This window comes from Indicator indicator, chromosome 16 (genome assembly GCF_027791375.1).
Source record: "Indicator indicator isolate 239-I01 chromosome 16, UM_Iind_1.1, whole genome shotgun sequence".
In the NCBI taxonomy this organism is placed as follows: domain Eukaryota; kingdom Metazoa; phylum Chordata; class Aves; order Piciformes; family Indicatoridae; genus Indicator; species Indicator indicator.
In genome coordinates this window covers 20,347,293-20,375,279 of record NC_072025.1, presented here as the reverse complement: position 1 = coordinate 20,375,279, position 27,987 = coordinate 20,347,293, and the positions used below count along the sequence as shown (strand labels likewise).

Sequence of the window (27,987 nt, the reverse complement as noted above, 5' to 3'; positions counted from 1 at the left end):
TGGAACTCATGAGCACTTCACTTCAATAACAGAGTTGCTTCATTGGGTAACTGAAGCCAAATTTCTTATCTTAACTATCTGGAAGAATTCTGCAACTTGATCACCAGAATCATGAGTTCTGCTTCAGGTTCACCAGTTCTCAAAATAGACCTCACCAGCTTCCACATCCCATTCCTTCAGAGGGATCACGTTATCTGCGCTACCACCACAGCATGCTGGCTCACACCACCTACTGTGTAACAGGCACTTCCTTGCTAGGATGTACTGGTGGCATTGAGAAGACAGGTGTTTCCTCTCAGTTTCCTTATATTGCAATAATCAGACAAACAAGGAAGGGAATTGCTCTATCTTGGAGGGAGGGGGGAAAAAAAAAAACATCATTGCATATGCCAATTAGAAATTCTTCATCCATAAGTCACCAGTAAGAGAATTTAAACTAATCTGGGCAAGCAAAACAGGAGGAGTGAACAGTTTCCTAACTATCCAGCAATAATCACCATGGCTGTCAGCCTTGCCCATTGCCTCAACACAAGCAAACATCACTCTGTTACCCTGCTGCCTACAGCTGCTTGGTGTTGAGCCCCACACCAAGTTATCTTCTCAAGCACATGGCGGTGAGGTGTCAAAGCAGCCCTTCCACTGGCATCAAGCTGAAAACAAGAGTGCAATAGCAGGTCACAGGGAAAAGCTGTTTTGAGAATTTTTGGGAGCCTTACCTATGTACAAGGAGGAATCTTTCCGCCTCACATGGTCATCGATGTAGGAAACTCCCAGGGGCTGGACAGGGGTAGCACCAATGCCCAGGAGGACCTGTGCTCCAATGAGCAGCAAGTACATCATGTTGGTTGCAGTCCTGTTCCTGCAGATAAGGTCAGGGTCTGGTCCCTCATCGCTGGCAGACCCGTTGGCAGCACACACGTCCCTCCCCTCGGCTCCCCAGCGTATTTCTCCCGATTCATATTCGTACTGGTGGGTCAGAAATTCGGGCAAGGCAGAAAGGAGGGCACCCAAGGCCATGACTATCCCTCCACATCCTATCAAGCGTGGTCGGTGTCCTCGGGCTCCGAAGTAGCTCACGAAGAGGATGAGGGCCAGGTTGCCAATCTCAAAGCTGCTGGCGATGACGCCCACGTCAGCACTCTGGAGGTTGAATCGCCGCTCCAAGGTGGTTAAAACACTCACCTGCAACAGAAAACCCAACAGACAGTCACTAGAAGGGAATGCAACCTGCCCTCTCTCCTCCTTACATGTTCTGCTAAAGCTTAAGCTTGACTGTCCCTCAGAGCCCAAAACACACATCAAGGGCATCCAAATCACAGTACAGCAGTAGCTGACCTCCAAGCGTGCTCTGGCTATTTCAAACAGCCACATCTGAAGGTCCTGATACCAACTGACATTTCACAGCCTACCACCTGTTCACTTCCAAATTCCTCTGTGCATCAATGGATATTTTGGGTGCCTGCAGAGACCCAAGGCTCCACGATTGGTTGCCCTCTCTTCAGGCTCCCTTTCTGTTTGCATGCACATCCTCCACATTGTCCCAGGAAATCAAGGCACAGACCACACCAAGCCTCACACCACACTGGACACCCAGTCTCTCTCTTGGTGTAACAGTCAGCAAGCAGCAGAGAACCTGGCTCTGCTCTGGCCAGCCTGATCTAGTGTGAGGTGTCCCTGCCCATGGCAGGGGGGTTGGAACTGGATGATCCTTGTGGTCCCTTCCAACCCTGACTGATTCTATGATTCTACAACCTTATGGATGCTTGGCTCACACACCAGCAGGAGGCCATCAAGTCAGTCAGAAACAGTGATGCACAAATAGGCAATTCGTCCAGAATAAAAGGCTTCTAATAAAGTATATAAATAAAATGCTGATCAAAGGGTTTAAACTGATTGTGGATTAGTTAATGACTGGGATCTTCACTTACAGACTAATTTTGAGAAGACAGGCCAATTAAGGTTCACATAGAAGATTTAAGTCCACCAGGAAGAAAGGAAGATTTGACAAACAGTGGTTATTTAACACTAAGAAGAGAAGCCCATGAATAGTTCTTCAAATATTTAACATTACTGCAAAAAGGAATGACCTGCCCTTTTTATTCAAAGTGGGTAGGACAAGAAGTGACAGGTTTAAACTGCAGCAGAGATGACTCAGGTTAAATACAAGGTAGGGAGAAATCAGACTTCTACTGCTAAGGATTACAAAGCACTAAAACAAGCTGCCTAGAGAGGCTGCAGAGGTCTTTCAAAGAGCACAGACCAGCATCTGCCAGGAATGACACAGGTATGACTGCTCTGGCCCCAGGGCAGGAAAATGAACCTCTTGAGGGCTCTTCCAGTCTTGATGACACAGTGCAGTAAAACATATCATGGATTTCCTGCAACAGTCTTAAGGGTATCAGGGTATGAAGATGAAACATTGGGTACCTCACTTACTGTTATTCCTGCTCAAGAAAGAAAACTTAGCACATTCTCATGTCTACAGCAGTGACGCCCTTATGTATTTTTTCCTTGAAAGAAATCTTGAATGTGTCACAGAAATGCCAAAAACTTACCTTGGATAAAAGACTACCTTGTTTTTCAAATTTCTAAAGATGAAGACATTTAAGGTTGTCCTAAACCAGGCAGATTTATCTATTAAATATAAAAAAATAAAGCACTAAAGGCCTCAGAGCAGAAGGCAGCCTCTGGAAAGACTAAAAATAGCCTCCCACTGGAGGCACTGAAAATCTTTGCTGATAAACCTCACGAAGCAGGAGCCAGTCTGACCAACTTTAAAGTATTCTGACAGCAGCTCTGCTCTGAGGGCAGCTAGCCTCTGTTAGGGCACAGTTGGACAAAGACAATCCCATCAGCAACAAAATGGGACAATAGAAACAACCCACTTCTGCTGCTTTGCATAAAGCTATTAAACCCAACCTTGATGTGTCCAAGTGAGAGCTCCAAAACTGGACTGTTTCAACTAATTCTGAAAATTCAGCCTTGATTCCATATAGCCATTCATCATTTTCCATTACCACTGTAATCCTCCTCTATTAAAGAGTCAAGAACTGAGTAAGGCAAAAAAAAAAAAACAAACCACCAACCCTAAACCAAAATGAATCCAACCCTACGACTGCAAGGCAGTATCACACAGAATCAACCAGGTTGGGAGAGATCATCAAGTCCAACTGATCACCCAACCCTAACTAATCAACCAGACCATGGCACTAAGTGCTTCATCCAGGCTTTTCTTTAAACACCTCCAGTAATTCCTCCCCACACCAAAGCCAGTTGAAGATGTGTGTGCCAGGGGGACAGAAGAGTGCCACTTCATCTGAAACACCACATGCAGGTACTTGGTGGGAGGAAATGGCTCTGTGATTCACTATGTCCTCTTGTACAAGGGCACAGCATGGCTTGTCCCTCTTTAGTGACCATGGCCACGCTGCTTCAGCACACACCCAACAGCAACCTCACTGTTCCCAGCCCTCCATGAAAGCCAGGGCAGCAGAACTGAGCAGGTGGGGACAGACACTGCTAGAAAACATTACATTGGTATTTTCAAAGCAAGGCACACCACAGTGGAGGGATATGGACAATATCCCACTGCCCCAGGCAGCCCCACCAGGCACTCACACCATGGAGCTGTGCCTAGTGGTCAGACACTGGACTACGCTGCCCAGGGAGGTAGAGGAGTCACCATCCTTAGAGTTATTAAAAAAAATGTGTAGACATGGCACTTCAGGACATGGTGGTGTTAGGTCAACAGCTTGACTTCATCTTAGAGGTCTTTTCCAACTGGAACAATTCTGTGATCATCAACAACAGAAGCCTGGTTTTATTGCAAGGTGTAATCCAATAGGGCTGGTGCAATCTGGTAGGAGTCCAGACTTAACATCATGCAGCAAACACCAACAGACACTTGAAGCAATGCAGAGTCCCTGCTATGGGAGCCCTCCTTCATGCTACCAAGTCCAGCAAGTCTCTAGAAGAACTCTGCTATAGTTAAGACCCCAGGAACTCCAATTTTGGCAGAACAGGGAACCTTTCTGAGATGACAACATGAATCTGAGTGAGCAAAATAATGTCTACAGGCTCAGGATCTAGAAAGACCACATAGTCCAGCCTCCTGCCTTTCTGTGGGCACATCACCTAACACACAATAACAAGAAGTCATTAAAACTTATACCAGGACTGCACTATCTCCTCCTCTTGCAGAGCCACAGCAGCCTGTACACTTAAGTTTGTCTTGGGTGATTTTGAAGACTAACTTGAAAAGGGGCCCCCTAAAGTCCACCTTAAAACTGTCTTCAATGACTGGAAAGAAAGGAAAATGATCTCACATAAAGCACACAGTGATAAATGACTCAAAAAACCCCAAACAAACAAAAAACCAAAGAGAAAACAAACCAAAGGAAAACAAACAAACCAAACCAACCAACAAACAAAAAAAACCCCAAACCACCAAGAAAACAAAACAAAACAAAAAATCCACACATAAAAAGCAAAGAAATCAGTCAGCACCTTAAAATGTTCCAGCCATAGCAACTTATATAGCAAGCCTTGTACCTAAACCCAGGAAGCTTTTGCCATGCCATTCTGGACTTATTTCAATAACAGAAGCTCACATCCATCATTCCTGTCTGTCCCAAATCTGTAGATCTTGGCATTTCTGAACCAAGGCAAATTTGTTCTCCTTCTAAGCTGTTTATTTGATATTAATGCTCAGCAAAAACTCAATCCACAAACCTGCTTCACACTATTGTCCCACTTTATCACTAAGAAATGAAATGAAGGCTGGGGGCACCATTCTGGAGTCAGAGAGACAGTGCATTGCAAATGAATATCATATTGTTCCTATCTCCAGCCATCAAGTCATATTCACCCACAGAGTCTGCAGATAAAGTTCATTGTATTAATAATACAGGATTATATATAGAAAACACATTGACTTGATGCCTGAAGGGCCTGGTTGTTGGTGTTTTTTTTTTTTTTTGTTAAATGTTTCTTTTTAATGTAAAATACATTTTCTCAGTTCTGTGGTAGGAGATTGGACTTGAATAGACATGTCTGCAGTGCTACAGGGTGTAAAATAATTGCCTGGCAACTATGTTCCCAAAGGAAAACAAACGCAGAGTGTCTCCCACAGTCTCCATTACAGAGCCTAGGAACACGAGGTTCCTCGAAGAGCCAAAGCCACCACCCCAGAAACAAAGCCACTGCTTCCACACACCTCCAGTCACTCCAGATCTCATCTCATCCTCTCTTCCAGCAGCCACAGCGGCTGGGGCAAAGTGCATCTGCAAGCTCTCCTCTCCACAGAGCTGGTACCCATGGGCTCAGCCCCCCTTGCCACCCACTCGCCCAGCTGGCAGCACAGCCATCAGGCTCAGGCTTCAAGCCCAAGGGAACACAATGCTGATCCCCTGCTCTGATGTTTTCCTGCTCCACAGTTCCAGTGTTGAGATGATCACTTGTGGTTGAGCCCAATTTTTTTCTAAGCTGCAGAAAATTCCCTTGGCATTTTGCCCACCCCGTCCCTATCAGATGTCTTGGAGGAGAGTAACAAACTTCATTCCCTTTGCCTAGCCCCAAGCATCAGGATTCCTTGCTGCTCCTTACCCTGCTCAAAGAGTGAGGGCATCAGAACCTCCCATCTCAGGCTTCTAATCTAATTCCAACACCATTCCCAGTCCAAAGTCAGTGGAAACTTAGAAGTGTTCTCACTGCAGATGCTGACACCCATGCTGGCTCTGGGCACAGGAACATAAGGGAATGCAAAAAAAAAAAAAAAAAGAGTGGTGATGTGAACACACCCAAGCTGGCTCTGCTCAAGGTCTGGAAATCATCTCTGCAAAGAAATTTGCATTCACATGACAGGGATAATAGACACTGCAGCTGAACCAGTGCTGAGAAGTAGGGTGTTATCAGCTTGGCTGCTGCTGCATGTGCCTATGCTGTTTCTAGGCCAGCACTGGAAAAATCTGCAAGGAGTTTGCAGCTAAGATCTGTGCCTCACTGGTGTGAAAATTTCATTTTATATTCCAGTAACCAGCTCTGAGATTTGACACAGTCCAAACTAAGCCTGCATTCAAGGTCAGGATGTTCAGGAGCCTGAGAAGAAAGGGCATTACACCATGCAGCAAGAGGAAAAGCATACCACGCTCCAGGTCAAGGCAAGACATGTTTTTGGCAGCCCCTCCCTCTCTGGCACCAGGCAGAAAACTTTTCTGCTGCCTCCTGTATCCCAGAGTGCATCTCCTCCCCACACTTCAGCAGTCACAGCATCCCCCCATGCCACCTGCCCTCAGCCAACACAGGGCTCAAAGCAAGTGTCCCTGGGTGACTCTTGGCTGGGTTTTGCAGCTCTGCTACAAACAGAACAATGCTACATGCTGTTGCACATTGCAAACTGCACCCACAGAAGATATCCTGTTTGGTCAGGATTTGATGCACCAGCACAAAGCCACAGTTTGTTTCAAAAGAGCTTAAAACAGGAAAAAAACCCCAACATCACACACCTCTCAGTTAAATGAGTTTATTTTCCACTACTCTAAGTGAAACTGGGATCCACTCTGATCAAACACACAAGGTAAAGACCTAACCTTTAAGCCAGGCAATCATTGCAGCAAACAATGCAGCTGCGCTGTCCTCATCTTCTCCAACTCCTTCCTAAGGATCCTGCATGGGACACAAAGGACTGACCCTCTTTCCCTGCCTCCCCCTGGGGAAGAGAAGGAGCACTGCCCCATTTAGAGAGATGTGACAAAAGAGATCATCAGGGGTGGTATTTGCAGCTACCCCCTCACATCCATCTCAGGAAGTCAGCCTGAGTCACCAGCAGCTGAAAATAGACCCAGGTACAGAGCACCAGGCCACACCACACTTCCTAGCAAAACTTGAAAGGCTTTTTTTCTTGCTGCTGCTCTGCAGCAGATGTGCACCAGGGCTGAGATCTGTGGCTTTTTCCACCTTCTGAAGTCCCAGCCCATGCTGATATTATAACAACCAACTGTCCACACAAGCTTTCTGCCTCCAAGTCTGCTGTTCAAGATTCACCTCACTGTCTGCAGGCAAGTGCTAATTTAGCCTCTGGCAGGGTATCTACATGACTACACCCAGTGCCAGATTCTATTTGTAGAAAACCTTGCTCTTTAGTAGCAAATTATGAAGCTGATATTTGAATCCTTCCTTATTTTGAAATGCTACGTCTTTTTCACTGGCAGCAAAACAATGCATCATAAGCATGCAAAGAAGCACAAGCCTCAGCCCTGCAACTGCAGGTTTGTGTGTTTTAAAAAGTGTAGCACAGAACACTGTTGCTGGCACATTCTGAACCCAGGGGATGAAGAATTCCATGTGGAGTAAGTACACAGCAGCAGGGGCTCGTGAGTAGGCTGGCCACTCAGCTCTGTCAAAACAAACAGCCCAGGGGGAGCAGCTGGAGCATCTTTTGACATATTCAGAGAAGGATCTCTCTTTTTTTAAAGTAGGTGTGTAAAGCCAGGGTAATCTAAACTGGGTACAACCCAAGTGTAGGCTCCTACTGCATCTAAGGCACTCTTGGCCATATACAGGACTGGCAATACAGAATCACAGAATTGTTTTGGCTGGAAAAGACCTCCAAGATCATCCAAGTCCAACCCTCAACCCAGACCACCATGGTCATTAAACCATGCTATTCAAACATGTCCCATCTCCATGGCTTTTCAATCCTTCCAGGGATGGGGATTCCATCACTGCCCTGAACAGCCTGGTCCAGGCCTCGACAACCCTTTGGGGGAAGAAACTGTTCCTAGTGTCCAAAACAACTGCATAAAGACATGGGTCCAGGACTCTGCAAACAGGGCACCATTGCCCTGGGTTCACTTCCAGTGGAGGAGGAGATGAAACTTATGCTTCTTAAAAGAAAAAAAGCCCCTTCTTATGTACTACAAAAGCACTGGAGAGGCAGGGTTCTTATCTGTCACACTGCAAGACCCTTATTTCTCCATCTCCATAAACAAGTTTACTGTTTACCTAATAAAATACTTCCTAACACCACACTTCTATGCCTGCAGAGAAGGCTCTCTTCTATGAACAGAGCTACTCACCACAACAGAAACCACAATGCAAGCCCGCCAAGAAAACTTGTCATGCAAAGAACTTCATGGTATCTTAATTTGAAATCAAGAGCTGAATTCAGAGCTAAGGGTTGTGTCTGAGTTATGCCACAGAGCAGATCCAGAGGTCTGCAGAGCTGGTTGCAGCAGCATTCCCAGCTGCCAGGCATGAACCAGGGCAGAAGTGACACAGGCAGGACACTCTGAAGCAGCATTAATAAAAGCTTTGACAGAAGCAGAATTCAGTTTTTCCCAGTTGGGGGACAAAGGGGATTATATAAAGGCCATATACTGTCAGAGGAGGTTTTCTGATGGGTCCTACCACTTCTTCTCTCATCTGCTCTGGCTCTGCTCCTATCTCTTGTGCTCCTCTCCCTACCCAGCAGTCAGGATGCCTGGCCATGGCAAATGAGAACTCAGCTTAAAGAGAAGTTAGAGGCACTTCTCATCAGGCAGTACCTGAAACGCTTTAATGCACTAAGCCTTAGGAGGAAGGAAGCCATTTAAAAAGGAACCACAATGGCCATGTTGTGCATTTTGTGTATTCTTAACAACTCACAAAAGCAACACCAAATTACTGCAAGCATGGGCAGGTGGAATTAGGGTGCCTCTAGCACCTAAGTAGCAACACCTCCAGCTCCTCCCAAAGCCACGTGAGCTGCTTGCTTATCCCCATCTCACACCCTGCAGCCCACACAAGAGCTGTCCCTGCCTTTCTGCTGATTTGCTAAGTAACACCCTCCTACAAAGCTCTTCACAAACACCTCAGTTCTCCTTCCACATTGGCTCTGTGCAGAGCCAAGGCTACAAGGGAAGCTGCTTGCCAGCTGCTGCCAACCCTCCCACTGAAGAACAGGTCAGGCTGGGAAGTGAGTGTAGAGGGTCAGGGCTTGAAGATGATCTTCAATCTATTCCCACCCAAGAAGCTGGGTATTAGCTGAACATTTCCTGTGTGAAGGGCAGGGGGTGGAAGTCAGAAAGGGCAGACTTGTGGCATTTGCACGTTTAAGTTTGGCAGTCCTGAGTGCAGCACAAGCCATGGAACTTTCTTTCTCATGCCACTGTTATCTCCTCATTTTGTCACTTCTCAAATGCAGCAAAGCCCTTTCCTCCTGAAGAGCAAGTGATTTAGAAGTACCTTTAAGAGTAACACACACAAAATAAAAGAATAAATAAGAAATCTTAAGGAATGGGAGATCTAGCCAGAACAATGGACTTATCTCACTTGTCCCACCATGATCCCTGTGAAAATGGAGATATAGACATTGATATCTCTCACCAGATGATGGGAGCTCTGGGCCTTGGGATTCACTATGAAATGAGCTATCAAAAAGCCAATGAGCAAATGCATCTGCTGAGGCCATACACACAGATGGCTGAATTTCACCCGTTTCTGCAGGATTAACAATAACCCATGTCAGAGCCAGGCACCAAACAGCAGCTGACAAGAGTCCCCTCCCTGTAGAAATACCAGAGCCTGCAAAAATTCAGTGACCATGTGCAAGGAAGACAGAAGTCACCACCTCTTCCATTTACCTGCTGGAGTCTGACATAAGCAAAACCACAACATAAGAGAGGTTCCCATGGACTCCTACAGCAGGGGCACAGCAAATTCTGCAAGGAACCCAGAATTCAGGCACTGCAGAGTGGGAACACCATCAAGCTAAGGACATTCACAGAGCAATTGGCTAGTGCAGCCAACATGAGCACTGTTATCTTTTCTCCTTGTACTTCCCCAGCCTCTGGTTTCTTTTAACCCTGGTTTTGCAGGTGCATGACAGACCATCCAGGACAAGAGCTGCACACATGGCTGCATTATTTCCCACCACCAGCAGAAATCTGTCACCTCCAGGTGCATTGCTTAAAGCCCTGCTAAGCTTCCCTGGAATACACATCAAGCAAAGGGAAATGAAAGGCATATGTACGAAACCAGCCCAGACAAAGCCTCTGTTGCCTTAGCAGCGTGGCCCCTGCAGCCTCTCTCTCAAACAGAGATGGCACTAATGGATCTGTGATGGGATGAGTCCAGCTCAGCTTGCACAGAGGAAGCTGGGAAACTAGCACTTGCATTAGCCTGCAGGTTACATTAACTGAGAGGGTTTGACTGGTGAGAGGATCATTACTCATCCACTTCATCCAGTCTCACAAACTGCTCTGCTACATCTTCTTTCACCCAAGCCCAGTAAAAAGTTTTTCTCATAGATCCATGTACATTTTCTTCCCACCACATGTCCTCCACAGCCTTTTCAAATCCTGTGTTTTCATCTCCTTCCACACATCCTTCACAGACAGGTTCTCTTAACTCAGCTTCTTCCTGGTTCCTACCTCCCCAAGGTACTAATTACAATACAGTTTATTAGCCAGGCACATAATATTTAGACTCTAAATTTGGCCTGCTTTAGGGAAGCTGGGCACCACTGAAGCACTCCACTGCAGTCAATAACAGGGAAGGAGATTTTTCAAAAGCATTTTAGAGGCTTGGGAACAAGAGTCCCATTTTCAAAGAGATGCTTCAAGTAAGTCACTTCTGTCAACATGAGCATGGCTTAGACAATATCTTAGGAAAATAATACCCTTGGGCTCTTTTAAAATCCATCACTAACAAAGAGCAAGTAAAGCAGCCCCAAGTAGTCTTTTTCCTGTGAAGGCTTGAAAAGCCAAGGGCAGGATGCTTCAATTTCAACCCTGTGGTTTCAGACAGGTGTGAAGGGAGCAGGGACAACATTCAGCTGGCAACAAGGCTGCACTACAGCCCAGGGTGAAGGGAGAAGCCTCAGGGATCAGCTATAGGTAGGATAACACAAAATGACCAGTTAATTAGTTCAACTTGCTATGGTAGCTGATAGACACCTGGTTCAGGGTCCAAGCCAGGGTGCTTATTTCATTCCAGTTACCATCACTGTAGCATCCAGTGCCCAACATCCCAGCCCACAGGATGGTCATGAAGTCAGACAATACCACAGCTAGCACATGTGCTGATGGAGAGAAAGCTCAAAGGAGGCCTGGGGAAGCCCATAACAAAGCCAGGAAATGAGTCCAAACATCTCTGGTCTGCTCTTCACCAGAGGATACAAATAGTAGCTGCTCCTCGGCCAAAAAGCATTACCCCAAAGCTGTCCTCCCCCAAGCCTGCCACATGCCATGTTGTCCAAGTGTGAATAAAACCAGATCTCTCTGGGCATGAACATTAGTTTGTCTTGACTGATGAAGGGAATCAGTTTGGACATAACAGCTCTGAACAGCCAGCTGCAAAGTAAGAGCCTGACTTGAAAACATTACCCACGTGTGGCAGGAATTTCACTCTGTCCCTGCCAAGATGCCACCACCAACAGAATCTGCCTAGCCAGTATTGGCTTAGGAGAAACAAGTTGCTGTTGCCTCATCATTGCCTCACTTGTGCAAGCAGCAGGAGCAAGAGGGAGGCCAGGGAAATACACAGTGACAGAGACTCCTGGAAACACTCCATGAACTTAATTTTTTGTGATGCTGTCTGGAGTTCTGAGTGCAGTCAGAATGCTGAGAATCAAATTGGAAGCTTCTGAATCTATATACTAGGCACCACAGGGGGCAAATAAAGGAGAAAGCAAAGGTCATTTTAGTTTCAACTTCGACTTCCAGCATAGCAAAGTTGTGTGCATCAAAGACTTCATATCGTGAAGCCTCCTCAGTGCAACGCCTAACAGAAATCCATAACATTTTGGTCAAATATGACATTGCAGTAAGCAAGTTCAGCATAGGAGTAATCAGCCACACTCCATTCATGCCAAAAGGTCCTGCTACCTACATTAGATGACCTCACTCTGACACAGGCCATTTGCAGAACATTTCTGCTCATTTTGGGCAACTACTCCCCCAAACTAATGCCATCTCAGAGCAAGTATTGAGCTGAGCCATTAAAATAAGAGCCTGGGAAGAAATTTCCAGACCTGAGACCACACACCCTTATGCTGATTCCCAGACTCACCCTGGCTTCCACAAGAAATCTAATTAATTGAAGCCACATAATGACTATGTGCTGCCACCCAACTTGCAGGACTTTCTCCATATGTAAAAGGAGCTCTCCCAGAAGTTAAATTCTGCCTTCCTACCTCCATACCAGACTCTCCCACTCTCCCTCCCTTTACTCATGTGATGGTTTGAAACTGTCTTTTTAATTTTTCCTTGCAAAGTTCAGAACAGAGAAAGTGAAAGAATGTAAATAAGTCACTATTGGGTGTAAGAAAGCAAAATACTGATTGTTCTAAACACTTCCATTGGATAGATAGAAATGTTTAAGAACTATTACCCAAAACAAAGTGGGCACTCTGCACATTCTGCGTTCGGCAGTGGGGGCAGTTGCTGGGCTGTCTGGCTGCTGTTTCTTCTTCTCTTCTGGCTGAAGATAACACACTGACCTTGGCAGCTAAGTTAACAACTTTCTGCTCTAACTAAACTCTGCTTCTCTGTCCAGGGGGGTCTGGGGGGAAGCTCCTGGGAGAGGGAGGCCCCTTTGGGAGGGTCCCCTTGGGGGGGAAGCAAAGGGAGATCGGTTGTGCTTTTTCTGTTGATTGTATATATTTGTGAATGTCGTGAATTTTGTATATTTGTACATATTCATTGCATTTCATTGTAGATTTTAGACTCTGCTTGTAAATACAGCTTTTCATTTGCTTCCAGACTGGGCTAGCCTGGTTATTGTTGGTGGGGGGGGAATTTCAGCTCACACCGACACAACTCAAAATCCCAACTACACAGGGTCTTCAAATGGTTTCAAGCCCTGACCCTCAAGAAGTGAAAATCTTGTGTTCTGGATTTAAACAAGCCTGTTTCTCCTGGAAGCAACCTTCTAGTCTCAGCAATGCAGTGAAAGCAGAGAAAACTTTGCAGACAGATTTACTTCCCTGCTAACCAAATTGCTCACTGGATACCTGCCCACAGAATACCAAAGACATGTTAACCTGGGAGCATCTTGAAAGCTCAGATAATGACAAGGGTCCCTAAGCACTACTCAGAGATACACTTCAAGAGCCTGCAATTTGAGAATAGCACAGAACTGATTCTAGAGGCTGAATCCAATATTTCCCAAGAGTCATTACACACAACTACAGCAATTCATTAGGGATCTATTTAAATAAGAAGGCAAAATAAAAAATCCTGGCAAAAAGCCTGTCCAGTATTGAATTAAGTTGAATGATCCGAATCAATAAACGCCATCTCGGCTACAAGAGGCTTCACCATAAGCCCCAAATGCTTCCATGAGACACAGCAAGAAGAAACGTGAAACTTCTGCCTTCTTGGTAAGAGCTAGCACTTGGATTAAGAGCAACAGAGCAGCCTTGATGCATCCTAATCCACAGAAAACACTGGACTTCTGTACAAGGCCAGCATGGAAGAAAGCTTGCTCAGTGGTGCCAAATGACAGAGCAAACCCACAAAGCTGTGCCTCTAGCACATGGTTTGCGTGTGCCTTAACTTCAATAGCCATCCAATAACTTCCAAGCTGGTTCTGGAATCCATTCAGAGGGATCTGTCAATGCAGAAGTGGCCTCAATTGAGCAAATAAACTCTTGGAAGCAAACAGTTTATCTTGCTCCGTGGAATACTTGAAATCTTTTTTCCAGCCTTTGCTCTCCAGTTCTTTAAAGTTGGCAGGTTGGAATCCCAAAGATTATGTGAAAGCCCTTCAGTTAACCCTAAGCCAGCTCCCTTGATGTAAATTTTTAACAGTATTAAATATCATAGATTATAGCAAGAGAAAAACAGACAACAAAACCCAACCTAGACTAGCATCATAGCACCATGACCCAAGGGATCAAGCTAGCCTCATGGTTTCTGATACCACTTTCTGATGACAGAAATACAACCTTGGAGCCAAAGCACCCCTTCTTTGGGCCAAAGCTGGAGAACAAGATGCAGCAAGTTTCTGCAGGAGCACAGCTGAGCTCAGTGGGCATGCAAGAGAAAAACAGAAACAAAACCCAACCTAGACTAGCACCATAGCACCATGACCCAAGGGCTCAAGCTAGCCACATGGCTCTTGATAGCACTTTTGATGACAGAAATACAGATTTGGAGCCAAAGCACCCCTTCTTTGGGCCAAAGCTGGAGAACAAGATGCAGCAGGTTTCTGCAGGAACACAGTTGAGCTCAGAGGGCATTCAATGAACTGAGCACCTCACTAAGCCCAGCTCCTGCCTTGTGGTCCTGTAGTTACAGGATCATCCAAACCAGCTGATGTTGCGAAGCTAACGTCAGCACCCTTCACAAACAAGCACCCCTAGACAAGGCATCCCTTCAGCTAAAGCTCCTGTCCCTCAGGCAGCAGCTGCACTGACTTCAGACATAAGGACCTGCATTATAACTAGCCATAGGCAGTAGGAAACAAAGTGTGCATCTCATGCAGAGGCTGAAAGGCCCTTTGTAATTAACTGCTCTCAGCCCTGTATGTTGAACCAGTCAAAACCCAAAGCCCACGGTTCTCCTTCGCTGGGAAGCCCTAAAAATGCTGCCCACTCTTTCTCATGAAGGGCCCAACACTTTCCTTGCCCATCACACAAACCACTGGGCACAGGTTATTCCCACCATCAAATTTTACAGGCCATGCCTGCAGGAGACAAAATCTCACCATGGTTTGGTTGCACAGATGTGTTCCTCCTTGGGCTGCACCTACTTGCCTCCCAGCAGCATACCACAGGAAATGCTGACTGACCACCGAGTGCAAACAGGTTCCAAGCACTGGGGAAACTTCTGCAAAGAGCCTGCCAGTACTCAGACAGAATTAATGCTTTACTTTAGCTCATGGATGAGGTCAGATGTTCTTCCAGCAGACTGCAGCAAGCACCTGATGGGGACATGCTCCCAGACAGCCTAGTAAGAAGACCTAGGATGAGGGAAAGGGGTGTTTTAATTTTTGCCTTTTTTTTTTAAGCATCCAATTTTATTTTAAATGGTAATAAAAATTAATTTTCATGGCCTAGGGGTCAAGTCTGGTTTGCCCCGGTAACTGCTAGTCTTTATCTTAACCCAGGAGCTTTTTCACCTCATTTTCTGCTGCCCCTGCCCTCTGGAAAAGGGTAGTGGCTGGGTGGGAATCTGGCTGCAGTTCAAGGTTAACCCACCACAATACCTCACCAAGCAAGATGGGTATCCTTTTAAAAAAAAAAAAGTTAAAAAGCTTAAGAACTTGTCAAAAGAAGTTTTAATAAGACCTAACAATTACAGTTGTTCTTGCAGCTCAGAGGAACAAGAAGCCAGCCACAGGACTGAAAACCTCGAAACCTAAACTCAAGTTTTTCCTCTCCAGAAGTCAAGCCCTTAGTGACATGTTGCTACACTGCTGTTTCCCAGTTACAGGGAGAGAAAGCATCAATCCCTAATTTGGCATCCTAGTACATCATGCAACACTCAAACCCTGTCAGGATGAGGAGTAAGCATGTTTCCAACAGATGAAAGTCATCAGCACAGCACAATGAGCAGCAGGAGACCACTGGGGGCATTTCTCCTTCATATTTTTCAAAATAATTTTCTTGCAGTCAGTATTTTTTAGCTTCTCTTTTGGAAGCTTCAAATGCTATCCCCATTCTCTCTTGGCATTTCTCATGTGCCAAACTAAGTTTTACATGAAGTTGAGACATAGAAAGAGGTAGCAGCTACTTCACATCCTTCTCAGAAATTAAAACAAGAACCTCAAACATACCTTTTTGCAGCTCTTCCTGTTGAAGTTCTACCAGAGAAAACAAAGACTGCTCACTGTTTAACACAATGGTTTGCAAGCACAGAATGGCTTAGGTTGGAATGGACCTCAGAGATCATCTGCTACAACCTCCTTGCAGGGATGCCTCTCAACTAGACATGGCTGATTGAGGCTTCATCCAGTCTGGCCTTGAACACCCCACAGAGGAGGCAGCCACAACCTCCCTGGGCAGCCTATTCCATAGTCTCACCACCCTCAAACTGAAGAACTCCTTCCCAAATTCCAGGCTAACCCTGCTCTCCCTCAGATTCAAACCATTCCCCCTTGTCCTGTCTCTAGACACCTGCAGCCTTCCTGGAGGATCTCTTCACCTATTGGAAGGCAGCTCTAAGGCCCCACTGGAGTCTTCTCTAGGCTGAAAAACCCCAGCAACTTGAAATGAAATCAGCCCATGGTGGGGCAGTTAGAGTAGAGGATCTCTAAGGTCCCTTCCAACCTAAGGCATTCTCTGATTCTAGAAAAATCTAACTTCTGGAGTGTGTATGGGGGAGGTGGGTAAAAAAAACAATATGTATGCATATATATATACACACCACTATACATCATTTCAAATGTTAAGCCTTTTCTGGAAATTTCCTGTATTTCTCCACATCCACACCTCACAACTCTTCCCAAACTGCCAAGCTTTCTTTCAGTTTCTTTGTGGCAGAGTTTGCAAATTGCCTTTTATAAGAGAAAGGAAAAAACCACCAACACAAAAAAAAAAAACACAAAACAACACATAAAACCCCCAAAATAAAAAAAAACCCACACTTCACCAACCACAACCAGAGAAAACGTTGGATTCAGATGCAAACATCAAAGCACTGAAAAAAAAACCCCAAACAAAACAACAACAACAACAAACAACTTGAAAGCAAATCCGCCTTAGTTGCTTCAGAAACCCTAATGCTGGGTGAGTCACAAAGAACTCAATACAAGTGAAATATCCAGGTTCCTTTAAAAAAAACCTTTCCTGTCATTTTATGGATCACCAGAAAACTGAATTTGAAGTCTCTCCCCACAGTCAGTAAACTCAGGCATTATGAATTATACAGGTAAACAGCACACTAAGTGTCTTTAAAGGACATTTAAATATTAACAATTGACAATTGCAGAAATCCTTACCCAGCAAACAGATCATTATGGAGCATGGAAAAAATGAATTCTGTGCTCCCACATCTGCCTTTGCAGCCACTTATTTAAAAGTCACTGGGCCTGCAAACATGCAGAAATCATCCATGCAAGAGATGCAGACACCAAATAGAGAAAGTTGTGAAAAATCTACAGGAAAAGGAGAAAGTAGAAGGCAGGAAGAAAGTAGACTATGATGGGAAAGGCAACAGAGAGGAAAAAGAAGCCAAAGCAAACCACTTCTGTTCTTCTTGAAAATAAGTAACAGTGACAAAAAATATTCCAGCCCATCTGAGGTAAAGATTCTGCTTTTACACTGCAAGCAGTTATGTAAAATTGAGTGTGTTCAAGCACTGCTGCAGTGTGAGCCCCTGCAAAAGATCTCCAGCCTCAGTACAACAGGCACTGTGCAGCAGCAGCAGGAGGGTGCCTGCCTCCTGCCCTCAGTAAGGAATATTCAGGTATCAAAATCCAGGAGGACATTACATTCAGAATAAGGCTAGGAAAGAGAAAGTTGCTAACTGGAAAGCTGATTTTATTTCTAAGGTCTTTGCCAGATTTGCTAAGGGAGGAGGGGCAGATCCAATCATACCTGTGCTGTAGGTCTTCATCTTTGCACGATTACAACTGCTTCCCAACTTCAAATCTTGGGAAAAGGAACTGTTCCTTTTCTCCATGCTTTGAGCCATCCACTCAAACTGAAACATCTTGGATGCAGGGAGCATCTTATGCTTCCCATAAAAGGGCAGAGCCTTCCCAGCATTGATGGGAAGAAGCACCAGACACTCCAGGAACTCCCCAAACAGTTTCCTGTTACTGTTGGGTGTATTGATAGTGTACAAAGCATAGCAGTGTTAAATCTCTACTTACTGGAGCAAGGAATGCTATTTGCATTACAGCATGCATCTACAAAGAGACAGAGAGTCTAGTGATTGCTCCAAGGTGACCTGGAGATAGGACTCTTGAGGTTCTAGTCCTGGTTTTGCTGCAGAGTTATAATGAAACCTTGTAAATCAAAATCAGTGGCCCATTTTTTTCTATGCAACAGGAAAACTTAATTCCTCCAAACTCCACTGGAGCACTTAAAGGAGTTACTACACAAAGTACTGTCATGTGTTTACTTAAACTTCTTTGGATGATGCATGAAATATATCACTATGCAGCTTCATCTGGTGTTGATCAGAACACAAAGCTACACTAATTCATCCAAGCTGCAATCTCACCCACTAAATACTATGCCATCATTTAATCTTGCAGCCGTGAAGAAATAACTGAAGGCCAAGGAGTGTACAAAGCAAGGAAACATTTTAGATTATTATACACAGAGGACAAATCCTTCTTGATAAATTGCAGAATAACTCTTTTGAAGCAATAAATTTACACTGCTGTAGCAGAACAGAAGTTGGCTGTTGGTCCTTTACAATATCCTGAAATCATGGGAAAAGAAAGCCCATGCAATCTGAGAGATATCCTTTTCTGGGAAACAGAGAAGGAGAGGGATTGCCATTCAACTGAGCCCTCCCTCAGACAGGGGCTATGGTACAGTTTAAGGAGTCATACAGAACTATTCACAGAGTATATCTGGTTGGAAGAGTCCTCCAACATCCTCCACTCCAACCCTCCACCCAGCACTGCAGGGTCAACACTAAACCATGTCCCTAAGCTTCAGGTCCACAAGCTGCTTGAACACCCCCAGGGATGGTGCCTCCAGCACTGCCCTGGGCAGGACCATTCCAACATCTGAGAACCCTTTCAGTGAAGAAATATTTCCTAATATCCAGCCTGAACCTCCCCTGGTGCAGCTCGAAACCATTTCCTCTGGTCCTGTTTCTTGTCACCAAGGAGCAGAGGCTGCCCCCTCCTCGCTCCAACCTCCCTTCAAGGAGCTGTAGAGAGCAATGAGGTCTCCCCTCAGCCTCCTCTTCTCCAGGCTGCCCACCCCCAGCTCCCTTAGCCCCTCCTCATAACCCAGGTGCTCCAGGCCCTTCTCCAGCCTCATTGCCCTTCTCTGGACACACTCCATCTCCTCAGTATCCTTCCTGAAGCAAGTGGCCCAGACCTGAACAAAGCACTCCAGGTGTGGCCTCACCAGTGCTGAGCACAGGGGGATGATCACCTCCTGTTCCTGCTTTCCAATCCAAGCCAGGATGCCATTGGCTTGCTTGGCCACCTGTGCACACTGCTGACTCATGTGCAATCAACTATCAACCAACACCCTCAGGTTCCTCTCCAAGCCACAGCTTTCCAACCACACATCCAAGTCCGTATCTTACCCTGGGGCTGCTGTGACACAAAATTACTGCACACAGCAAGAACAACGGGGAGGTCCCTCCCAACCCCCATCATTCCATGATCAATGTGTTCTCTGATCTAATTCAAGATCCCTTTAAACCTCAGCTGCATGAATACTGCAGGCCATTAAAACTCAGAGCTAGTTGTCACACAGGCACACAGCAAACGTTAAAGGGATTTTGGAAGTGAGGGCTGGCCAAAAGAAATGAGACATTGGTGGTTACAGTGGATCATAACATTTCTAACATGCTGCTCTTTCTTCCAAGGCTTACAATACCACTTGGCCCTTGCAAAGAAAACTAAAAAACTGCCAAATTTTCTGCTAAGAATAATTTTTTTAAAAGGCAATAATTTAGTTCATCAAGTGCACTTGTCCTTTAAATGCATTTTAGCAAGAAGTCATCAAATTGTAAGTTTGGATTCACTCTGCAAAAGGCACACAGTTTATAATGGAGGAGACAAACACATTACCTCTACACTTCTCCACCATAAGTAGGAAAAAACCCACAACTTTAAACCAATGTGCCAAGGCCAGCTACTCACAAGCCTTCCTGATACTCAAACATCCAGCCTACACCTGATCACATTTGTTTCCACTAATTTGTTGAAGTTTTTATGTTGAGTCAATGCCACATTCCCCAAGCCAAGCCCCACAGGAATCTGATGGCATCAGAACCCAGAGCTGGATCTGGTTTCTCCTCCACTCTGCAGTCACAGACTCAAAAATCAAAAGGCTTCTTAGAGAAGAAATATGAATGTAGTCAAAAGAGCTTGTTGAGAATAACTTTCTGTGCAACTCAGCTGCAAAACAGACAATATTCTCTAATGGGAAAGGCATACTAGAAACAACTTTCCCGAAATAACATTGCCAGCAAAGATATATTAAGGGAAAATGAACTGTAAGCAATAACCAGCCAATGCTTGGCAGCCTTCATCCTCACTAAAACATTTATTTTCACTCCATTTTTTTTCGCCTTAAATACCCCAGTGACAAATAAATTATGAGCATTACAGCTAATTTATTACTCAGCAGTGCTGAGGGTGAAAAGATGGAAATAAAAAAAGGACAGCGATATTTTAAAGCTGATTCTTATTCTAGGAGAATAAATACTTTAATAAAACCACTAATAAATTCAACACGAAAACAGTTAAGTGGGAATGGTCTGAAGCACCTGAAACTGGAATTGCTTGCTGCCAGTCTTCTCTGCCCATGCCAAGCCATTCAGGCTCTGCTGCTGTTAACTAAGGCAAAGCTTTACCAATAGCTTCAGCAACAGTCAAGCTCTGCCTCGGTTTCCCCATTTGTAACTTACCTTTCTCCCAGATCAATCAGACTGCAAATACTATGGGGCAAATTCTGTTGCATAGCACCAAGCACAACAGAAAGCTCTGAAGCACTGCAGTACTCCTAAATTAAAATAGTCTTTGATGGCATCCTCCATGTGGACCTCTCTGATTTCAAGGAATGCTTGACCAGGTCTCTACAACAGGACAGAAAACACCTGTCTGTAACAGGCAAAGGGTATTACATGTGTCACATTTAACACAGGAAGGGGGTGTACACAACATCAACTTAAATCCAAGAGTCAAACACCCTTCCTAATCCCTCAATTCCTTGGTATCCATCCCACAGGACCCCTATTTCTGACTGTTCCAGCAGGAGCCCTTTGATGATTAACTTCTGTATTTACCTTTGAATATGGAATTTCAAAAATTTTCATCAATGTCTCAAACTCTATCAGCAACAAAACTGCAAGAGCCTGTCTCAGAGAGCACTTACAACACACAGTCTCACCTGGACTCACATGCACTGTTTTTACTGCAGTTATCTTAAGAGGGCCTTTTCAAGCTGCACTCAAAACACTGCTCCTCCAAGCAAAGCTCTAGCCAGGAAGCTAAGCGTGGCTCAAAAGTTTTCATTCAGCAAAACCCAAAACAATTTGGCATTCATTCCCACGCAAACACCAATGCGCCCGCCTTGGGAGGGACCAATTATTTTCCTTTCCATCTCATGCTGAGGCCAGTCATCCTCTATCACTTGACAAAACACATGAATAGTTGCATTCAAAGCTGCAGCAAACAGAGACATCTCAGTAAAGCTCTGTAAAAACAGCTCTGTGGAGCGCACCAAATAACCATTTCTCAGCCCACTTCCCATATGCATCCCCTTTAGATAAAGGAGCCCGTGACTTTGGCAGATGTTGGATGCTTGCAACTAGGTCAGTTTGAACCGGAGCGAGCTGAGGCTAAGGCTAGAGAGAGAAAATTAAATCATGCTCCTGCTCCACAAACTGTGGCTGTCAAACCCAGAGCTCTTCGCCTTCTGCTAAAGCAATGATTTCACCACCGGCTAGGAAAAAGGTTTGACTGGTTAGGGTGATAAAAAGCCTGGGCGATAAACAGTCAGGAGCACTTGGAACGTTATTACCAGTTCAAATGTTTCAAACTACAACGCAGACAGGAATCCAGGAGTGGGGGGAGAGCAAGGAAGGGAAGCGCTGCCAAGGTATGTGAATCAGCCTTATCGAAATCCTCATCGCCGCGCGGCCGGTGTGACTGATGGCATTGCTGCATTCACCCGAGAGGCACAGGGCTCCCACTGGGAAGCGGAGGTTCCAGCCTTTCCCTCCTGCTGCCAGCTGCACCAGTCATGCTCAGCTCTTTAATCCACAGACCTACGCTGCAGGAGAGCAACTGGGGGGATGGAAATCATCTGAGCTTTTTAAAGTTGCCGCAAAAAAGCCCTGACTAACTTCTGCAGCAGGAATGCCTGCAGACTACAAGCAGCATTTCCCCACTGCAGATGCTGGGAAATTCAAGTTTCCAAAAGCAAGCAAGGAGTAATTAGATGAGGCCAAATAAATGCATACACAAAACCTTGCAAGAATATGCAAATAACAGGGTGTATTCAGCAGCCCCAGAAATTAAGGCAGCAGCGGAGGCTTGCATTTGCATAAACTATGCAGGATACAGCATCAAGTCGTTTTGGAACATGTGCCTTTTGCAAACAGCAAGCCCAATAATTGACAAACATCTTGGAAGGAGACATTAATCAAATACACCCTAAAAACCTCATGTGACAGACCTCAGAGACACCAGGCTAATTAACCAGAGACCTCTACTGCTGGCATCCTGGGGTACTTTTGCTGCTGAGTTCTGTGGGAAAAGAATTGGACTTTATAGATTTTTATCAGCATTTATTATTTATAAAGCCCTGTTGGCAAGCATGATGTTTTATGAACAAAAAAAGTGAACAATCTCTGCTTCAAAACCACATAATGAACGAATGCATACTATGTGCATGCATTCAAGTGGGTGCTGCTAGCTGATTTTGCAGCAAACGTGGAGAAAAAGAAGTTTTTATATCTCTAAAAAGAAGGAAAAATACCCACTTCTAAGTAGACTGATGTGAAAAGCCAAGCCAAACCAAATCTGAACTCTTCAGTCACTCTTAAAAGCCAAGCTCTTGCCCGTTCTTACCAAGCTGAGTTTTTGGGCTCTGTGCAGAGCAAGGCAGGCAAACCCAAGGAAACCAACTTGTCACCGTATAAGGCAAAAAAAAGGTTTCTCTTCCTGAGTTACAAATAACTAAGGAAAGTCACACATGTGGCCAAGCAAAGCAGAAGTATGAAGGCATCCTCGCTCACTGCTGACAGGCTAAAATTAGTAGTTTATTCAACTTCCCAGAACTACACAATGTGTCTGTCCTCTACAGCATCTCCCTATTTGTCTGTCTTTCTCTTTGCTCTCTTGCTTTGTCTCGTCTGCTAATTTGTCCCTCAGGGAGCAGCACAGTGCACCGCTGCCAAGCCCAACAAGCCTCCTGCTTACCCCAGGAGCCCGAGTAAATGAATATCCACTTGTAGTTACACCTGGGCAATGCTGCCCTGCCTCGACTGATTCCACCTGAGAGCAACACTCAGCCCCACAGGACACTCAGTCTACAGAAACGATTAAGTTCTCCACACTTTCCACCAAGCACCTTTCCTGCTGCTGCTCTCATTCCCCTGCAACACCTGTAAGCACAGCACCCACCCAGAGTCACTTTAGCACAGACTCACTGTCCAAAGACAATTCCATATTTGCATCTGTTCGTTGTACAAAGAGCTGCATGGCATTTGCAATGACGACAGATAAATTACACAGGGAAGGGAGGAACACTTGCTCAGTGCAGCTGGGCCACTGCTTATGCATGCTGAAGATTGTTAATTCAGGGTTTGGGGTTTTTTCTTCCCCTCACTGACCAGTTGTCTGTTAGGGGATCCGGCTGGCCACGGGTGCATGATGTCATCCTGGGCAAGAGGGTATGAGGTTTAACAAGGCCAAGGGCAGGGTCCTATACTTTGGCCACGACAACCCCATGCAGCACTACAGACCAGGGGATGAACAGCTGGAGAGCAGCCTGGCAGAGAGGGACCTGGGAGTGCTGGGTGACAACCAGCTGAGCATGAGCCAGCAGTGTACCCAGGTGGCTCAGAAGACCAACGGCATCTTGGCTTGTATCAGGAATAGCGTGGCCAGCAGACTAGGGATGTCACTCTACCCCTGTACTCAGCCTCACCTCAAGCACAGTGTGCAGTCCTGGGATCACTGTGTACAGTCCTGGGCTCCTCCCTTCAAGAAAGATATGGAGGTGTTGGAGCAGATCCAAAGGATAGCAACAAGACTGGGGAAAGGACTGAAGGGAAAGTCTGATGAGGGGAGGCTGATGGAGCTGGGGTTATTTAGCATGGGGAAGAGGAGACTCATGGGGGACCTTACCCTACTCTACAACTACCTGAAGGGAAGTTGTAGGAAGGTGGGGCTCAGGCTCTGCCCCCAGTCAACTTGTGATGAGAGGGCATGGCCTGAGGCTGCGACAGGAAAGGTTTAGGTTGGATGTTAAAAAGCACTTCCTCATGGAAAGGCAATTAAACACTGGAATGGACTGCTCAGGGAGGTGGTGGAGTCACTATTCCTGGAGATGTTTAAGGAAAGATTGGATGTGGCACTTAATGACATGGTCTAGTCAATGCAGTGGTGTTAGGTCTGATGATCTTAGAGATCTATTCCAGCCTCAATAATTCTGTGATTTGCAATCCTGCAGAACAGCAGAGAGTAGAGACAGCAGCAGCTCAGTTTGCTTAACCCCCAGGAGGAGGGAGGCAGGACTCCCAGAATTGCAGCAGTGTTTTCCCTTGCCAGCAGGGCTGAGGTGCATAGAACACTGCAAAGGAGTGAGGGGGAGCGAGCGTGCTACTCCAGTACAAAACATGCCACAAGGGCTGGGGAACAAGAAACACTAAACTGTTGAGGAGAAAGCAAGAACAAGAATTTGAGAAAATGCCACACTAGAGCCTGTTCTCCCGATCCTGTGCTCAGCAACTGCAGCAAAGTGTGCCAACATCCAGTCCTCTACAGATTCATACACTTGCAGCATGCTGGTGCCCACTCGCTGGGTGACATCACCTCAGCCAGCTCTCCCTTGGTCACTACTTTGAGGAAGCACCATCCCACACTCATTCATGCTGACAACTCATATTGCAAGTAGCTCATCAGAAACAATGTATTTATTTACTAAGGTGTTACTCGTGTGAAAGAGACATGTCCCTATCTGTCTCCTGCAAACTGAGTGATATCCACCTATGCCCACACAAGGAACTGCTGAATTTACCTCCACAGATGTAATGTGGTTTCCTTTGGAATTCCAAGTATGCCACAAACTAAACTTACATGTTTTATTACATGGAGAGATGACTGCTAATTTCCATTTCCTATTAATAGGGAATATTAACCATGCTTAGTTTAGCCACGTACCTTGAAAAATTACAGCTCACGTTCAGTACAAATTTGCATAAGTACTTTGAACATGTGAGAAAGGAGCAGGGCTAAACACTGAATACAAGCAATCCAAATGCAGAGCTCTTACACTTACTGTACATTACGTGTATGGCCTCAGAAAACCCTCAGAGATTATGAATACATTTCTTTTCCATGGAAACTATAATTCTCAAATCCAGCAAGCTATTTTGAGAAATTTAAATCAACTCTACACTTTCATCTGCTGGAAGAAGAACACTTCATTTTCACAGGCTGCCTCTCTCGGTGCATACTCAAAGGTACAAGCCCAGCCGTACGGATATCTTTCCAACTCTTCTACTACAGTTCTGCCGCTGACACCAAGATCTCCCTATGCAGATTCAGTCCAAAGTCCTATTTTGCCTGTTCTCTACCTAACGCCAAGGCGACGGGGCAGCTAGGCTTAACGCCGCAGCATCACTCGAGGAGAAGAAGGAAATTTACAAACGCGGGAGGCACGAAGTAAATGCCCCACTCGATTTCCTCGGTATTTGCTCAGCATAAACTGGAGAGGCTGGCGTTTGATCCGAGTTACCAGTCAGAGCGGGAACTAGCAGCAGTGAGCAGCCAGCCGCATGCCCGGCCGTGCTCCGGGAGTGCAGGGCAGCGGCTGCAGAAGTTAACCGCCGCACAAGCGGGAGGGCCGGCAAAGGGTAACCCCCCCCCCGCACTGCTGAGTCATTTACGCCGTGAAACGCTAGCCTCTCGTAAAACCCACCCAGGGAGTAGTGGGGTGAGGGGATTGCTGCCCGGCGACCTGCCCCGGCTGCGCGGAAACTTCCCCTCGGTGGCAGCCGGCGCATCCCCTGCTCCGCGGCTCAGCCCCGCCGCGCCAGCTCGGCGGGTCAGGCGGGGGGCGCTCCGCGGGCCGGCTCCCACTCACCAGGTAGGCTCCCACTGTGCCCTGGGCCAGCATCAGTGCGCACTCGGACACCAGGAAGAGCTGGATGCTGGAGAAGCAGGAGACCTTCCTTCGCCGCCTCCGCTGCCGCGGCGCGCTGGCCCCAGGGAGCTCGCTGCCGCCACCGTCGCCGCCGGCCCCCGAGCTCCGCTTCCCCGGCATCCTCCCGGGCACCGCCGCCGCGGGATGGCGGGCCCCGCGGCTGCTCCGCGCCTTCCTCCTTCTCGGGGTGCCAATCACAGCGGCAGCCCGCGGCGGCTGCCTCTCCGCCCGCGGGCTGCTGCTGCCATGGCCAGCGCGCCGCCTTCGCCTTCTTCTCCTCCAACCGTCTCTTCTCTCCTCCCCTCGCCCTGCCGCGCTCCCTCTCTCCGCCGGCCCCGCGCAGGCCGGATCCGCGCCCCCGCCGGCGAGGGGCGGAGGAAAACGCGGGGCTGGCGCCGGCGGAGGCTCCGCGGCGGGCGGGGCGACCCCGTCCCGGGATACGCACGGGGCGGTGCAGCCGGTTCTTATCGGCGCGGAGGGGGCGGCCGCCGCCACCCCCCACCCCCCCGGAGCCGGCTCCTCCCGGTGCGAGGCCGGAGTCCGCAAGCGGAGGGAGCGGAGAAGGTCTCCGCACGGGGCTGGAAGTTTTTTTTTACGCAGGTTGAGGACAAGATGCCCCTAGGTAGGCCTGGCCCGCATCTCCCTCCTGGCATCCCGAGGCCTGGGTGCCCTACTTTCATACTCCTGCAAATGCTCCTTTCCGAAGGGCAAAAAGGAGGTTCTATAAAAATTGCATGTTCCAAAAAATAAGTAGCATTAGGTGCCGTGTGTGGTGGCATCGCTGCCACGTGGGCAGGACACTGTGCTTCGTGTCCCAGCCACGTGCCTCTCCGATGGTGCCTTTTGCTGTCACTCTCACCTCCAGTTCTAATTTCAAGAGATATCTTCTTTTAAAAACCACTAATCATCACTTCTACTATTACGGATCACGTTCCTCCTTGGCGGAATAGCAAAACCTGATCAGCTTTGCTCTCCAAGTGCACTCTCCCAGTTCATTTCTGGGTGGGGGCTGCTGCTTTGCCTTCTCATGTTATAGAGCTTCCAGTTCACTGGAAGTTTAGATACTTAATCCATTTAGTACTGGGACCTCTGTGGTCCTTGTGAGGAATAGTTTTCTGTGGAAACACAGATCAAATTTTTCAGAAATAACTGCATGATTTGGATCCTAAACTTCATTTTCAAGGCTGGTTGGGGCTTTGAACCTCCTGAATACTTACAAAGATGCCTTTGAAAATGGACCTGGGGATCATTCTGATTTTTTCACCAGTCACACTAGAAAGCTGAGCACTGGCATTTTAAATAAGCACCCTTTTTGAGTTTCTTCTCTGAAAATATCATCGTTTGGGAGCTTGATAAACACAATGCTGAAAACTAATCTTGAGCAGAGTCTCCACCTGGGTTGATGAGTCTTTATCAAGCCCAGCTGGTGCACATTGCCCCAGCAGAACTGCAGACCATAGGTAGCAAGAAATGCAAGAGACCTCAGCTGCTGGCCTTTGCTCTTCAGCTGCAAGCAGCTCCCTCCTATGCTGAACTTTGGCTCACCACAGCTTTTCCAGCAGGTCATATCGACACGTGTCCATAGTCCTCTCTGCTCCAGTGGCATGGCCTCCAACACTGATGGCTTGAGGCATTTAAACAACTAGTGGGAATAACATTCTGGTGCTTGTAACTGAATGGTCTTAGGTTTAATGAGATACATATCAACCTTTCAGACATTGTACAGCTCACAAGATGCACATTAGAAGCTACCTGAGGTCTCAAACGCCAAGGTTTCTGCATGAGGTCATAAAAAACTGGCTCATCCATACAGGGTTCTGCCAGTTCATAAGGTGTTTGTTTCCCATTCAGGGTGAACTGGTTCTTCCATTAAAAGAAAACAACAAAAAAGCTCATTTTCTTGAAATCTCTTTAGACTTCAAAAGTGCTCATCTCCTTCCTAACATGTCTGTTTAGGGACCTGTGCTATAAAAATTCTGGCGGTA

At 46.5% G+C, this 27,987-nt stretch overlaps 1 protein-coding gene across 1 annotated transcript in view; it reads right to left on the bottom strand.

Annotated features, from left to right (window-relative positions):
- SLCO3A1 (solute carrier organic anion transporter family member 3A1) overlaps positions 1-26,122 on the bottom strand; it is a 165,274-nt gene extending 139,152 nt beyond the window's left edge. Inside the window, exons 1-2 of the mRNA XM_054388085.1 lie at positions 25,943-26,122; positions 717-1,182 (exon numbers count right to left, since the gene is read on the bottom strand). Coding sequence (XP_054244060.1) covers positions 717-1,182; positions 25,943-26,122 — 646 coding nt within the window. The remainder of the gene's footprint in view (positions 1-716; positions 1,183-25,942) is intronic.
- Positions 26,123-27,987: the final 1,865 nt, after the last annotated feature.